A 14,829-nucleotide genomic window follows, 5' to 3' on the forward strand; every position below is an offset into this window, starting at 1 on the left:
CCTACAGTTACCACCTTTTTTATTTCTCCTGCAAATGGGGTAATTTGCATACTGGGGCTGAGTCCGTGCAGGACTAGTGCAGGAGCGCTCATGCACATACAGGCTATTCCTGGATCACACGGTTGACACATTGCCTGCTAGAGCTCCTGCACTAATCCTGCACGCCATGCAAGGCTTGCAGAATCCGAGAGTTAGTTAATTCCAGTCCTACTCTTTCTAATAATGATGGAAAATTATTGGTAAGTATGGGGGGAAAGTGTTGATTTTTGCAATTTTGATTTTCAGAATTTTGAATTGTCAAGCCCATACTAATTGTGAAAGTATGCTGAATGTTTTATCTGCTATTTATTCTTGTGAAGAAAAACCTGCATTAAATAATTTCATTTCTTTTATTGCACATGTCACTACTCATTGTTTACATTGTGTGTATGACTCTGTTGATCCTTCCTCCAGGGCTATGGCCACTGATACTGTTTTGACGGGATTTGCGTGGCTGCATTCTCAGAAACTCCCAGATGATATTAAATTGAGATTTTAAAATCTTTCTTGGTAGATTTAGTGTTTGGCCTCTCTGCTGCAGAGGTGATTGGTAAATGCGATGAAAGGGGCAAGTTGATGCCGGGAATCTCTGAAGAATTTCATCCCTCCTTTTCCATATTTTCCAAGAGATTTTCTATCTCCTCATCCAGTTTTGGCAAAAAAAAAAAAAACAGAATAGACAGTCTTAACAAAATACAATAAACAGATGTTTTAAGAAGAAATGGCAAGGGCATTCTACAAACAAGCCGTGAACCTCCCAAATCCAAGGACAGTCCAATAAGTCAGAATGACTGTTCAAGAAGCCTTTTGAATCTCTCCCACCCTGGCCCTTTTTTTTCTGAATCTCCATTTTCTTCTTTGGCAATAGATAGTTTCAGGCAAATGGATTCTGAAAATCATTCATCAAGGTTATAGATGACAGTGAAAGGAAATTCCTTCTTTTCAGGGGTTCATTCCTTATCCTCTGGGTTGGACTGTTTTGTTTCCCCCAGTTTTTCATCACAAGGTTTCCCCAGGAGTGTTAGAACCAGTCCCTCCATCCCAGGTGGGGAAGGGGTTTTATTCAAGGATGTTCCTAGTGACAAAGAAAAAAAACCTTGGAGAGCAGTTCTAGATCCTTCTTTAATAAACCTGTGTCACACAGGCTGTGTGTGGTAGTGTCCAAATTCAAAATGGTGTCACTTCACAGCCTGTTAACTTTTCTTCCTCTTACAAGTTTCTTGGTAACACTAGACTTAAAATATGCTTATCATCACTTCCCTATTCATCCAGACTTCAGACATTTCTTAAGGTTTTGTGTGTCTGGATAATATTATCAGTTCTCTGCATTGCCTTTTGGACTTCCCACTGCACCAACAGTGTTCTTAAAGTGTCTAGCTCCAGCTGTAGCTCATTGCAGGCTACTGCATATCCATGCTTTTCCATACTTAGATGACTTGCTTATCTTTGTAGAGACTTTTTCAAAGAGTCAGGAATCTCTCTCTCTCTCTCTCTTTGATGAGAGATCTCTTACAGAAGCTGGGAATTCCAAGAGAACATTCAAAAGTCTTTCTTGACTCCTTCACAAAGAATTGTGTTTCCAAAATGTCAACTTGACAGCTCAGTTTAAATGACTTTTCTTTCACAGAAAAAATAGATCTTTAACTAGATCTTTTTCTAAGGTTTCCCACTCAGATTTTGGTCACTGTGAGGGAATATCACAGGATTTTGGATTTCCTCTCATCTATGATTCTCATAATACCCCTGTCAAGACTCTACATGAGAAAGACAGTGGTATCTGAAATCTCTTTGGTCCTAGCATCAACACCTTTTATCTTTTCAAATCCCAGTGCTGGGATTTGTCAGAAGAGAAATCATTTGGTGCAGACAACAGATATCCTTAAATAAGGTCTCCTCTTGCTTCCTCCCTGCTCCAAGGCAGTCAGTCATCACAGACACTTCAGAATTTGCTTGGGCAGTACTTTCAGTAGGGATAACAGTGTAGGGATTCTGGGATACCAATGACACATGCAAGTTCATAAATATCAAGGAGATGATTGCACTGATGAAGGCACTCAACTCTCTGAACCATCTTTAGTCCTCTGCATCTCTTCAACTGTTTACATACAATACCATGGTCATGTGGTACATCAACAAGCAAGGGGGAACCAGGTCATACCCCCTTTGTAATCCAGTTATGTTAGCTTGGGATATAGCGTCACAGCACAATCTTACTCTACAGTCATCCTACATATTGTCATAGTACAATTGTGTGGCAGACAAGCTGAGCAGGACCAGGGCAGACGATCATAGGTTCATAGGATGATACTAGGCTATTGGCCCAGAGGCCCTTATAAGTCTAGCCAAGAATTTTGCCTATGTTCCCTCAAAGTCAGCACCTGTTTCCCCTGTCCAGCAGGGACACAGGTGGGATCCCATGGGTATATTTTCTGTTTCTCATCCAGTCATATAGATTCCTCTTAAAGAGGGCTAGAGAGGTACTCTGCTTGACATGGAGAGGTAGTCTATTCCACAGATGGGGAAGTCTTTGGAACACAAATCTATCCTGCCAACAAGTTCTATTAATGTCACAGACCAGGTTAAGGCCTTGTGTGTGAGTTGCACAAGTGGAGTTTGTCTTACGGATATGCAGCAACTCCATCAAGGCTGAGTCTGGAATGGCCTTGTATGCCAGACAAAGGTCACCTACGAGCAATCTGTATGAGACTGAGTAGAGGGACAGGGCTTTTAGCCTATCTGTATAGGATAGCTCTTTGAGACCCTGGAATTTCCTGGTCAGGAATCTCTGTGGTCTCTCCAACTGCTACATGTGCTTGACAAGATACATGCCCAAGGGGGCATTGTACTCAGTAATGGGTCTGATAAGGGAGAAGTACAGGGGTGTTATAAACTACTTGGAAGAAATACACTTATTTATGAAGAGGGCCATGTAGAAAGCCTTCTGTACAATGGAGGCAGCGTGGTGGTCAAAAGTCAGGTCGCTATCAACCTGTGTGCCCAAGTCCCTCACGATTGATTGCATGCTTAGTACGTTGTTATTAATGTGATAATTAGTGGGGATGACATTTTACCCAGAGGGGATAATGATGCATTTCTGGCGTTCAGTTTGAGGTCATGCTTCTGGCACCATCATGAATGGAAATTATATCAGGGGGTCTTCCAAGAGTTGATCCATCTGTGGGAGTTCCTCACATAGACTTCTTTGCCTCATCTTAACTGGCAAGATTGTGTTCCAGGTCTCCATGCAAGAAGGCCTGGAAGACAGATGACTTTTCTTTTCCTTGGACAGGAATGCTTCTATATGCTTTTCTACCCTTTCCACTAATATCCAATGAAAATTAAGAAGGAATCTTCCAAGATCATAGTGGACACTTCCTTCTGGCCCAGGCTAACATCTTTTGAATATGGCCAGGGACAATTACCACAAGCTTCCTCACAGACTGGATCTACTCGCACAAGAACAGGTGTGTGTGATGCACCCAACCATCAACTGACTGCCTGGATGATCGGGTCTTAATTCCTTTTAAGCACCTGTTTACTGAGGACGTGCAGCAGGTACTAATGGAAGCAAGAAAGCCTGCTGCTGGAAAGTCATATATTAGCAAATGGAATATCATTCTAGTTGGTGCCAACAACATAAGCAGCACCCATTTAGGGCTAGTTGTTCTGTGTTCTATAGTATTTGTGTGAGTTACTATCCTATGGCCTTTCTCATTCTCATTCCTGTAGAAAGAACATTTAACACCCACTTCCACATCTCTGCCAATGGATCCTACTTTTTCAGTGTAGTTGCATGGCAAAATGTTCTTGAAAGTGGTTTTGTATAAGAGGCCTCCAAAAAAAAGCTTGCAGTCCCTCCTTGAGCCCTTTACTGTATGTTAGAGAAACAGCTAATCTGGCTGACTTGAGGTTCTTAACATGCAAAACAGTTTTACTGATTGCTCTTATCTCTGCAAGAGTGTCTCTGAGTTGCAAGTTCTTATGGTGAGTCAACTGCATCTCATTTTCCATAGAGACAGAATGTCTTTGAGAGGTAATCCTTCTTTTATGCCTAAAGTGGTATCTGAGTTTACTTTAAGCCAAAATATCCATCTGCATGTTTACCTTCCTGAAATTAAAAAATGAAGGAGAAATGATACTCCATACTCTGGATGTCCACAGACAATTCTAGTACTGTCTTGACAGAGCTAAATATTTCAGATCAATTGTTCATTTCTTGTGAAGGTAAGAAGAGACAACCTGTGTCAAAACAGACTTTTTCCAAATGGTTGTCCAAGGCTATTACCTTTTGTTATACTCACCATAACAAAATTATTCCTGGCAGGGTCAAGGCCCACTCTACCAAGACCTTGGCTTTTTCAATGTCTTTTTGAAAGGGGTTGGATACTAAAAGTATTCTAGAAGCTGCTGCTTGATCCTCTATACATTCTTTTACAAAGCCCCATAAGCTTGATTCCTTCTCCAGGTCCAGATCAAGATTTACAAGGACCATTCTCGTGGGCTGCTGGACTCTTCTCCTTTCAACTTCTAAATGTAGATGTGAAATTGTTCAATCTCGCCATTTGTTCTTACACATGGGGTTCGGAGCCAATCCTCGGCTCCGAGTCGGCCGCATCACCAGCTCAGCATCTTCGAGAAAGCTCGAGGCACAGTAATATCCCATGATCCTCAGGTGCTAACCCTCAGATCTAGTTTGCCGCTAGCAGCAGATCACATCGAGAGGCTCGGGCCAGTAGACTTTTTACTATATATTTCTTGTCATTTACTTCTAATTTTTACTTTTTATACTCTTCTTTATAGTGCTTGATAGGTTTATTATTTAGTTGTTGTTTAAGGCTAGTTTAGTTAGGTTGTTATTTCAAAATTCTTAATAAGGGCCTTAGGCCGTTTTTCTGTAAGAATTTACAGTACTTAAAAAAAAAAAAAAAAAAATATATAGTTTTTTTCCCTTTAACGTTTTCTATTTTTCATATATATATATATATATATATATATATATATATATATATATATATATATATATATATATCATAGTGTGCTGTGTGAGTGTTTTACAGTTTAGATATATATTACATTTAAAATATATTATAGGAAATTTTCTTAAGAGTGGTGTACCTTTTCTTGGATTTTTTTTTTTTCCTTACTGTAAAAATGTCAGAAAAGACCAAAAGTGGTTTTAAAAGGTGTCAGTGTGGACAGAAGATGTCCATTACTGACAACCACTCATCCTGCGTCTACTGTCTTGGCCCTCTCCACTTGCAGGAAGACTGTTCCATCTGTCATTCCTTTAGTGGGAGGGTCATGCTGGAAAGACGCAGGAAGTTGGTTGACAGAGGGTTGCTTAAACCCGAGTTTCAGGAGGCCCTGGACAAGGCTGAACAGGTTTCAAAGTCTTCGAAGGGGTCGAAGTCTTCAAGAGTGCCGGAGCCCAAGTCATCAGCTCCGAGCACCTCTTTTCAGATTCGGACACCGGCTCCTATGACTTTGGTGCCGGGTGTCGAGACTTTATCTCTGCACGAGGCTCAGGTCTTGGAGCCGGTATCAGAGGTACCACCTTCGGCTATCCTTCGCTCGGTGACGGCTTCTATCCCTTTGACCCGTTCTTCGAGGCCACTTTCCGACTCCGATGTGGACCAAGTGGTACAAAAGCTTATGGAGAACTCGGCTTTGTTCAAATTAATTGCGGTTTCGTCCCAGCTGGTTTCGAAACTCGAAGCTATTCCAGTTCCCTCACTTCCTCCTCCGAGACCCGTCGAGTCATCGGTGTTAGGAGTCGAAGAACCGATGATTGTAGAGCCCTCGGTGCCGAAGCCTCCAGTAGTGCTATCGGCTCCATTGACCTCGACTCCTTCAGAACCAGCCGGAGAGTCTCGGAGTCGAAGATCTTTCCTGGGTTCCGGGGGGATAGTCGAACCGAGATATCAGTTCCGACTCTTCCCCTCGATGCCTCAGCTCAGATCAGTTCGGATCCGTCCTCGGTGTTGGAGCCCGTGGTTCCGATTCCGGAGAAACGACCCCCTTCTTCGGATCGGGTCGGATCTTCGGGTCGGGGCACCGGTGCCTTTGACATCATGAGGAAGGTCTTGTCTGATCAGACACATACTTCATCGGTATCTTCATCTCCTTCCTCAAAAGGTCCGCGTTCTGCTTCTGTGCCTTCGGTACCTACAAAGCGTCGAGACCCAATGCCTCAGAAGTCCCCACAGGGTGACTCTGGTTCCTCAGATGCATCCCCAGAAGCTCCTGCTGAGGATGTTCCGAGGAAACGACTGTGCAAGAGGAGGCACATAGATTCCCCTCAGGAATCTCTCACGTCTGATACTGATTTAGATGAAACAGAAGGGTCCCCATGGTCCACCTCTGAGGATGTCTCGTTTGCAGACATTTTGGAAATCCTGAAGCAAAGAGGGGACTGGCAAACCCTTACCCCTTCTGTGGATGAATCGGTCTTACTGAAGGCATTTGGGGCTCAACCTTCTACCTCCTGGGTGACTCCACCCTTTGATGATCTCATGGATCTTATAGCTCGGAGGGCTTGGGAAATACCTGATACAGTGGAACCAGTCCCCCGTAAACCAAACAAATACATGACGTCTCCCCAAGATAAATCCTATCTTACAAAAGGAGTTCCCGTAGATACTATGGTGGTGGCGGCGGCCACTAAGAAAGAGATGTCTGAATCATCTTCCTCTGTCCATCCTCCTAATAAGGATTCTAGGACAATGGACAGATATGGGAAGTGCATATTTAGTTCGGCGACTTTTTCCATCCGATCGCTCAACTACCTTACGCATTTCACGCGTTTATAGAGAGATCTCATTAAGGAACTAGGATATACTCTCCAGGGACACACAGATGCTGCTGTCGCTGAGAAAGTGACAGCGCAACTTAACACCCTAAATTCCATAGTCAACTCATCCATGAGGCTGATTTCATACGCAGCCGAAGGGTCGAGTAGAGCGGCAGCTTCAGTGATCGCCCTGAGAAGACAATCCTGGTTGCGCTTATGCTCCTTTGCGGAAGCCTTTAAGTCTTACTTTGCCAGCGCCCCCTTTGATGGTGCCTCCTTGTTTGGGCCCAAAGTAAAGGAGACTCTCACGAGGTGTGAACAAGAAGGGAAGACCCTGTCTGCCGTAGGGGTCCGTTTTTCCGTTCCATCTAGACCCTACCCTAAAGGGCAACGAGGAGGAAAAATGTGTTTCCGAAAGACTCAAGGATCTTTTCAGCACACCCAAAGTGATGCCCCCTCCAGAGGCAGAGGAGGGGGGAGAAACGGAAGATGCCACCCAGCCGGCAGAGGGGGTCCGCAAAATCAGGGTGACAGAGAGACCTTCTCTGGAAAGCCCTTCCAGCACTCCTGAGTGCAGGCCCGGCTGTCCTACTCTGGAGGCAGTCGGGGGTCGCTTGGCTTTATACCCAGAGGCCTGGCTAAATCTTACATCAGATTACTGGGTAAAAAGCATAGTTACCAGAGGCTGCAACATCCCCTTCATAAAAATGCCACCCAACTCCAAAAAACTCCCAGACGTTCCACCCAGTCTGCGAGATCAAGCAACCATAGAGATAGGAAGGTTGCTCGAAAACAGTCATCCAACCAGTCCCAGTGGACCAAATAGGATCCGGAACTTACTCAAGGTTCTTTTTAGTTCCAAAGAAAACAGGGGACTGGAGGCCAATTTTAGACCTCAGCAAGTTAAATACCTTTGTGAAAAAGGAAAAGTTCCAGATGGTCACGCTTCAGTCAATCCTCCAGTTTCTGCAGAAGGGCGACTGGATGTGCTCTATAGATCTCAAAGACGCATACTACCATATCAAGATGGCCAGGGCATCCAGAGATCACTTGTGCTTCTGGCTGGGAGCCAGTCATTTCCAGTTTCGCGCTCTGCCCTTTGGTCTCACCTCAGCCCCCAGGGTGTTCACCAAATGCATGGCAGTAGTAGCGTCTCACTTGAGACGAAACAGATTCCGGGTGTTTCCTTATCTAGACGACTGGCTCCTATCCGCCACCACCGAGTATCGTCTTCTACAAGCCAGGGACTACACCATCAGTCTTTGCTCTTCACTAGGCATAACAGTGAATTTTGGAAAATCTGTCTTATCGCCATCACAGTGTATCTTATTTATAGGAGCACAGATAGACACTTCCCTGGCTCAAGTTACTCTCCCTCCACCAAGAGTATCAGACCTCAGGCATCAAATTTCGCTCCTTCTTCACAACAAGAGAGTTCCTGCACGACAAATATTAAGAGTGCTAGGCTTGATGGCAGCCTCCCTTCTTGTAGTTCCTTTAGGCAGGATGCACATGAGGATTCTTCAATGGATGCTATTCGCCCAGTGGTCGTATCTACAACTTCCACTGTCTCACGAAATGTTGATCACGAATTTTTGCAAGAAGGATCTCTTGTGGTGGATACACAGTCAAGAGCTAACACTAGGATGACCGTTTGTCTTACCCAGTCCGGTAGCAACTCTAACCACGGACGCTTCCCTGATAGGGTGGGGGGGATTCTTTCAGGGACAAACAGTCCAAGGGCAATGGTCCAACTTGGAGTACAATCTGCACATCAATGTGCTAGAGAGGAAAGTACACATTTTAAAAGGTGAATACTAGAAGTACTGTAGGTAGAAATGACACTGATGAAATTGTGGAATTTAATGAATCTGAGGAAATTAATAACCAGGGCTCAGCTGCACATGAACAAGCATATCCTCCCCTTAGAAGGTCTGAAAGACTAGAAAACAAAAAAAGACAAACTGTTTTTTTAGAGAACCCCCATCCCCAGAATCAACAGTGGTTTCATGGGAAATTCAAAGGGAGGGGAAAGAGATGGAACACTGTGCAACAATGAAAAAGATGAGCAGTGTGAGCCATAAAATTAAGACATTAGAGAATGGGGTAGGGTATACATATGAGGGATATAAAATATTTAATTACACCAACCTAAACATAACAAAGAGTTACTTTAACTTATTTAAAAAAATACTTGAAAGTTGTCCCTGGGAAGAGAACTGACTCCAGCTGATGTCTTAATAGAATTAAAAGTTTTTACAAGAAAATTAAATCTAAACCTTTTGTTTAAAGAGAAAGGTAATAGAAATGAAATTCAAACTGAGAATAATGTAGATATACTAAAAAGAAAAAGTGTATTTAACCCCCACTCTCCTCCCCATGGTGGCCAATTTTGTAAAGGTATGTCAAAATCTACTGCCAATCATTAGCGGACCGGAGTTCAGCTGTGGCGACCCCTAACCGGGAAAAGCCGAAAGACAACAACAACATATAGTGATGGCATACATCAGGTGTTGAAAAATCAAAAAAAGGAATACCAGAATCTAACTAGAGAGAAAAATGATTTAATGAAGCTACTTAGAAATAACAGAAACCTAAGAATTGTGAAGCCTGATAAAGGTGGTGGTACTGTTTTAGTGAACAAAATGGATAATATCAGCAGTATGAATGCATTTTTGAGTGACACACTGTACAATAGCATTTCCATTAATGAAGTTAATTTAGCAAAAAAGAAAATCTATTTATTCTTACAGGAAGAGACTATTAATGAGAAAATGTATTTTTTTTTACATAATGAAAACACAGTAATACCTACAAGTTATGTATTACTTAAGCACTTTGACAACCATGAAACAGCTTCACCCAATCTGTCATATGACATTTGAAATCAGCTATTAGTTTAAATTCATAAGATCATGTGACAGCATTTGAAATCAGGTGATTAGCTAAAGTAAATAAGGCCTAACCTTATATTAGAAATCTACTCTCAGCCTGAAGAAGCCTGGATGGTGAAAGTGTTTTTTCTATGCACTAGCGTAGTAACCTTCAATAAACCAGCATTTATTAAGATCATTCATGGTTCCAGTTGCTTTTGTTTGCTGATACTTTTGGATATAATTTTAAAGAACTGAACTTACACACACTAATACTGACTATTTTCACTTTGATCACTCAAACATCAGCTGTTATAAGTTTTATTTACACAACTGTATTTTCTCTGCGTCCTTTTCAAACAAAGGAACTGGACTTAAGTTTATAAGGTTATGTGTTTAGATGGTTGACTGGTTGGTTTAAATTGTATTATAACAAATACAATATTCCTTTGTCTTCTGTGCCTAGAGCTCACACATTCAGACTGACAGCTACCTCTCAGGCATTTTTCAGGAATTCATCCTTAGATGATATTTATGCAGCATCTACTAAGGCTTCATTGAATACTTTTGTAAGACACTACAAGATGGATGTGATTCCTAGATCCAGATCTTTTTTCATAACCACAGTTATCAGATGCATGTTTCCCATGAAGGTAACCAGCCAGGGGAGGTTAGCTTGGAGCTCTATCCTGCAGTTAACTAGGCTGAACCTATACATTCCAGGAATGTATCAGACAGTCAGCCGCACTTTCAGCAAATGTCAAGTGATCAAGGAAGGTTGGGCAAAACAGTTATCGCTGACAATGGAGTGTTTATTTGATGAATGTTATCAACAGTGCTTTTGCTCCACTATTGTGTGGCCTTGGATTTGGCTTGCCCACCTACAAAAAACAAAACTTAACTTCCAAGAGTCGCCAAAAGTTGTTTCAACCATTTTTTTAATCGATCAACACTCGATGATAAATTTGTCAGTCAATTGACTTGAATCCTTCTGATATGAAAATTATGCACTTTTTCCAGAAGTGTGGTCTTCTACAGTCTGTATACATGTCAAGGTTGATGTTCTTCACATTTTCTAGAAAGGCGGTATAACTCATCTTCAATATGTTTTCTGAATGCCAAATTGATAAAATATTATGCAATCTATACTAATCTTAATGGGCGCCAGATAATTCTTGCGTGCTTAGGAAGTATAGAAAATCCAAAGGCTTGCACCATAACTAAAATTATATAATCTGTAATTTAAGTATTGCATTACAGTGATGTGGGTTTCCACAGATGAGATCCCACTTTTTGAATACATCTTAAAAGCTTTTAAATACTTTCAAGATTCTAGCAAATATTTTTTTTGTACCAAAATTGTAACTAGAGTGAGAAAAATAGGGTGGCTGCCCTTGATGAAAGCTGTTATGGGGTGTTATGGGCAGTTGCCAGTGAGGTGCAAGGGCAGTAACTGCAGTCATTTAAGAAGTTGAGGGTGGTATCACATTTTCTGAAATGAATGCCAATACGACATCTGCACATGTATTTGGAAGGTAAATGTGTTGTTAGTAAAACTAGTGTTGGGCTTGTTACAGCTGTTTGCTGTTCAGAAAGACTGTTTTTGGTTCCCAACTTTGGGATGAGAGAAGTGTCAGTGCTGTGTCTGATGACCTACATATGGATCTTTTTCTGACTAGAACACTACATAGGCTTTATTGCAGAATATTCTATCGAGTTTTCTTATGTCTCTTTTTGTACTTTTGTGCTGTTTTTTTAACTACTTATTTTGTCATACTTTTATGTGCTATCTATTTTACTTGTTCTGTTTTGTATTGTGATAATGTTTAATAAACATACTTAAAAATATGTATCTTTTTCAAGTACTCCTGATTTAACTGTTTTCTTGATAGAAGCTCACAGCTGAATTTGAGACACTTCAGAAAGATCAAGATGATCTGAAGAAAAAGTTGGAGGGCTCCAAGGCCAGAAACAAATCTTTATCCAGTGAAGTGAAAACTCTGAAGAGTCAGATTTCAACACTGCTTGAAAAGGGAAAGCATGACGATGAGCTCATAGATACGTTACTGGTAAGAAGCAATACCAGAAATGAAGGTGTTTCACCCATGCTTGGGAGATCATCAACTAACATAATCCAGCTACTCTCTTTCATATGAAACAAGTTTCAACCTCTTCAAATTGTCTGTACTACTTATGATCTGCTCAGTGGAGAAGAATTTGTTTTCTATCAATATGTCTTAGAATTGCTGAATTCTGCAATAATTTGCCCCACCCATGCTGGTTAGTCCAGAACTCTGAAGCAATTTCATACAGTATCAAAGATTCTGAAGCAAGTAGATTAACTTTTAAAGTACACAGTGCATGGTTTGTGTAATGCATTTCAGTTCCAGCTGTCATTTCTGATTTTGTGATTAGATTAACTTTTTCTCATAAGCTAAAAAGAAGTCTGGAACTTAGTTCTAACTATCAAAATGCATTTTAAGCTGTCTGCGTGTGTGTGTATTTTATATATATATATATATATATATATATATATATATATATATATATATGTGTGTGTGTATATATATATATATATATATATATATATATATATATATATATATATATATATATAGCTCCCTATCACATTGTCGAAAGTTTAAATCTCCGAAGACGATATGGCAGAGACCATATCGCCGAAGATTCGAATTCCTGACAATTGTGTATTGGGGTCATACAGTGTGGAACCCGGGATTAGCCATTTTCCTCACTGTAGTGCGATCCAGGAATTGGCATATTTAAGTTGTAGGTGGTGTTGATGGTGCAGGGGGACTTGCCCCCCCCCTGCAAAAACATACAGGTAAGTTGTTCTGTGTTTTTATCACTTTTTCAGCAATTGAAATCTTTGGCGATATGGTCTTGGGCCATATCGTTTTCAGAGATTTGAACTCTCAGCAAAGTGATAGTGACAGTGATATTGATATATCTATATCTATCTATATATATATATATATATATATATATATATATATATATATGCACACACATACAGACATATATATATATATATATATATATATATATATATATATATATACATACACACACACATATATTGTTTTTTATATATATATATATATATATATATATATATATATATATACACATATATTTTTATATATATATATATATCTATATACAGTATGTGGGTCTTTATTCATCTAAAGCACACCCTACTGAAACCCAAGAAGCCGACTCAGTTTCAGCGAAAGTGCAGTTTCATGAAAATTAACTTTCACAAAACGCACATTACCAAAGCAAAAAAAACCCCATGAAAATAAATACTACCAACACATTTCTGCAGGGAATTATATATACTAACTCTGATATCGCAGTACAGTGGGGAAAAAGGGTACATTTTGTTATCAACACTGTACAGCGATCTACAAAACCAAACCGCAAATGCTCTACATATTCCACTCCCATTGGAAGTGTAGATAACAAGTAACACCTTACCTGTTGTTCCACAGGATCCCTGAACCACCACACCTAATTTGTTAACGTCCATTTCATGAAACTGAACTTTCACTGAAAGGGAGTCAGCTTCTTGAGTTAGGAAGGGTGTACTTTCAATGAATGAAACTGGACCTATATATATATATATAGATATATATATATATATATATATATATATACAGTATGTATCTGAAATGACTGAAACAACCTGTAAAAAGCCTGGTAGAAAAAGACTGACACTAAAAAAGACTAACTGAAAAACACTGACAAAAACTGATCTTTTACTAGAGAGGGTTTTATGCCTTATTCCCACTGCTGTGTGACCTCATAGTTGGTAAATATAATTAGCATGAGGTAGGAGTGCAAGGAGGATTGCCATCCCGCAAAAACATTGAATAATCCATTTCAGCATTGTCAGATTTTTCAGTGCTTTTCTATAGGTTCATAGGTTCATAGGTTCATACTAGGCTATCTGCCCTAGGGCATTTATAAGCCTAGCCAGAATGTGTTTGGCTTTCGCCACCCATTTTAAATTTATTTTGCTATGCCCTTTTTTGAGGTTAGTATACTGTGCCTCTGTCTAACAGTGACACAGAAGTGATACTTGGGGTAAACCTACGAGCTCCCATCCACTCATCAAGATTCCTCTTGAAGAGAGTCAGTGAGGGACTCTGCCTAACCTGGACTGGGATTTTATTCCAGAGTGAAGGGAGCCTCTGGGTTATGAATCTGTCCCTCCAGCATGTCCTATTTATTTCAGTGCTGAGGTTCAAGTCTCTCGAGCGCGTAGCTCGATGGGATTTGGATTTTCTGAGGTGCAACATGTCCATTAATTCCGGGTTGGACATGGCTTTATACGTCAGGCACAGATCGCCTCTGAACAGGCGGTATGCCACTGAGTAGAGCTGTAGTTTCTTTAACCGGGCAGCATATGGCATCTGTTTGAGCCCTTTGATCCTCTTGGTGAGGTACTTTTGGGGTCTTTCCAGTTGCTGCAGGTGTCTGGTAAGGTACATCCCAAAAGGGCATTGTACTCAATTATGGGCCTGATGAAGGATGAGTAAAGAGGCACGATGACCTCCCTGATCTAGATGTGAATCCCTTCATGATTAGGTGGGCTATATAAAATGTTTTTCTAACCACTTTGGCCACGTGGTTGTCAAATGAGAGATTGCTATCAACTTGGGTCCCCAGGTCCCTAATTACTTCTTCTGTACTTAATGGATTACCACCTATGTGGTAATTTGTGGGCACTTTGTTTTTGCCAAAGGGATGACTATACACTTTTGGCATTTAGCTTGAGGCCATGGCTCTGGCGCCAGTTGTCTGTTTCTATGAGGCCCTTTTGGAGGATGCTTGTGTCGGCTGGAGAGTCGATTATGGCTTCAGTTTGCAGTCATCTGCGAACTTGGTCAGCCACAGTCCTTCCGTGTTGGCCTGTACCTCCGAGAAATATATACCAAACAAGGGAGGTCCCAGGACTGAGCCTTGTGGGACACCACTTGTAACTGGTTTGGAGTCTGACATGGCTCCAGCAATTCTAACCATGTGGGTTCTGTCCTTGAGCCAGTTTGCAATCCATCTAGTGACATAGGGGTTTATATTTAAGCTGGTGAGCTTATCTATAAT

General features: G+C 41.0%; 1 protein-coding gene across 1 annotated transcript in view; it reads left to right on the top strand.

The window, feature by feature from the left end:
- The window catches only part of CCDC13 (coiled-coil domain containing 13), a 977,767-nt gene that overhangs the window by 384,545 nt on the left and 578,393 nt on the right, over positions 1–14,829 (top strand). The window contains exon 9 of the mRNA XM_044066042.1: positions 11,595–11,771. Within this exon, the coding sequence (XP_043921977.1) occupies positions 11,595–11,771 (177 nt within the window). The remainder of the gene's footprint in view (positions 1–11,594; positions 11,772–14,829) is intronic.

Source organism: Protopterus annectens, chromosome 3.part0 (genome assembly GCF_019279795.1).
Source record: "Protopterus annectens isolate FY-2018-M chromosome 3.part0, PAN1.0, whole genome shotgun sequence".
Lineage (NCBI taxonomy): Eukaryota > Metazoa > Chordata > Ceratodontiformes > Protopteridae > Protopterus > Protopterus annectens.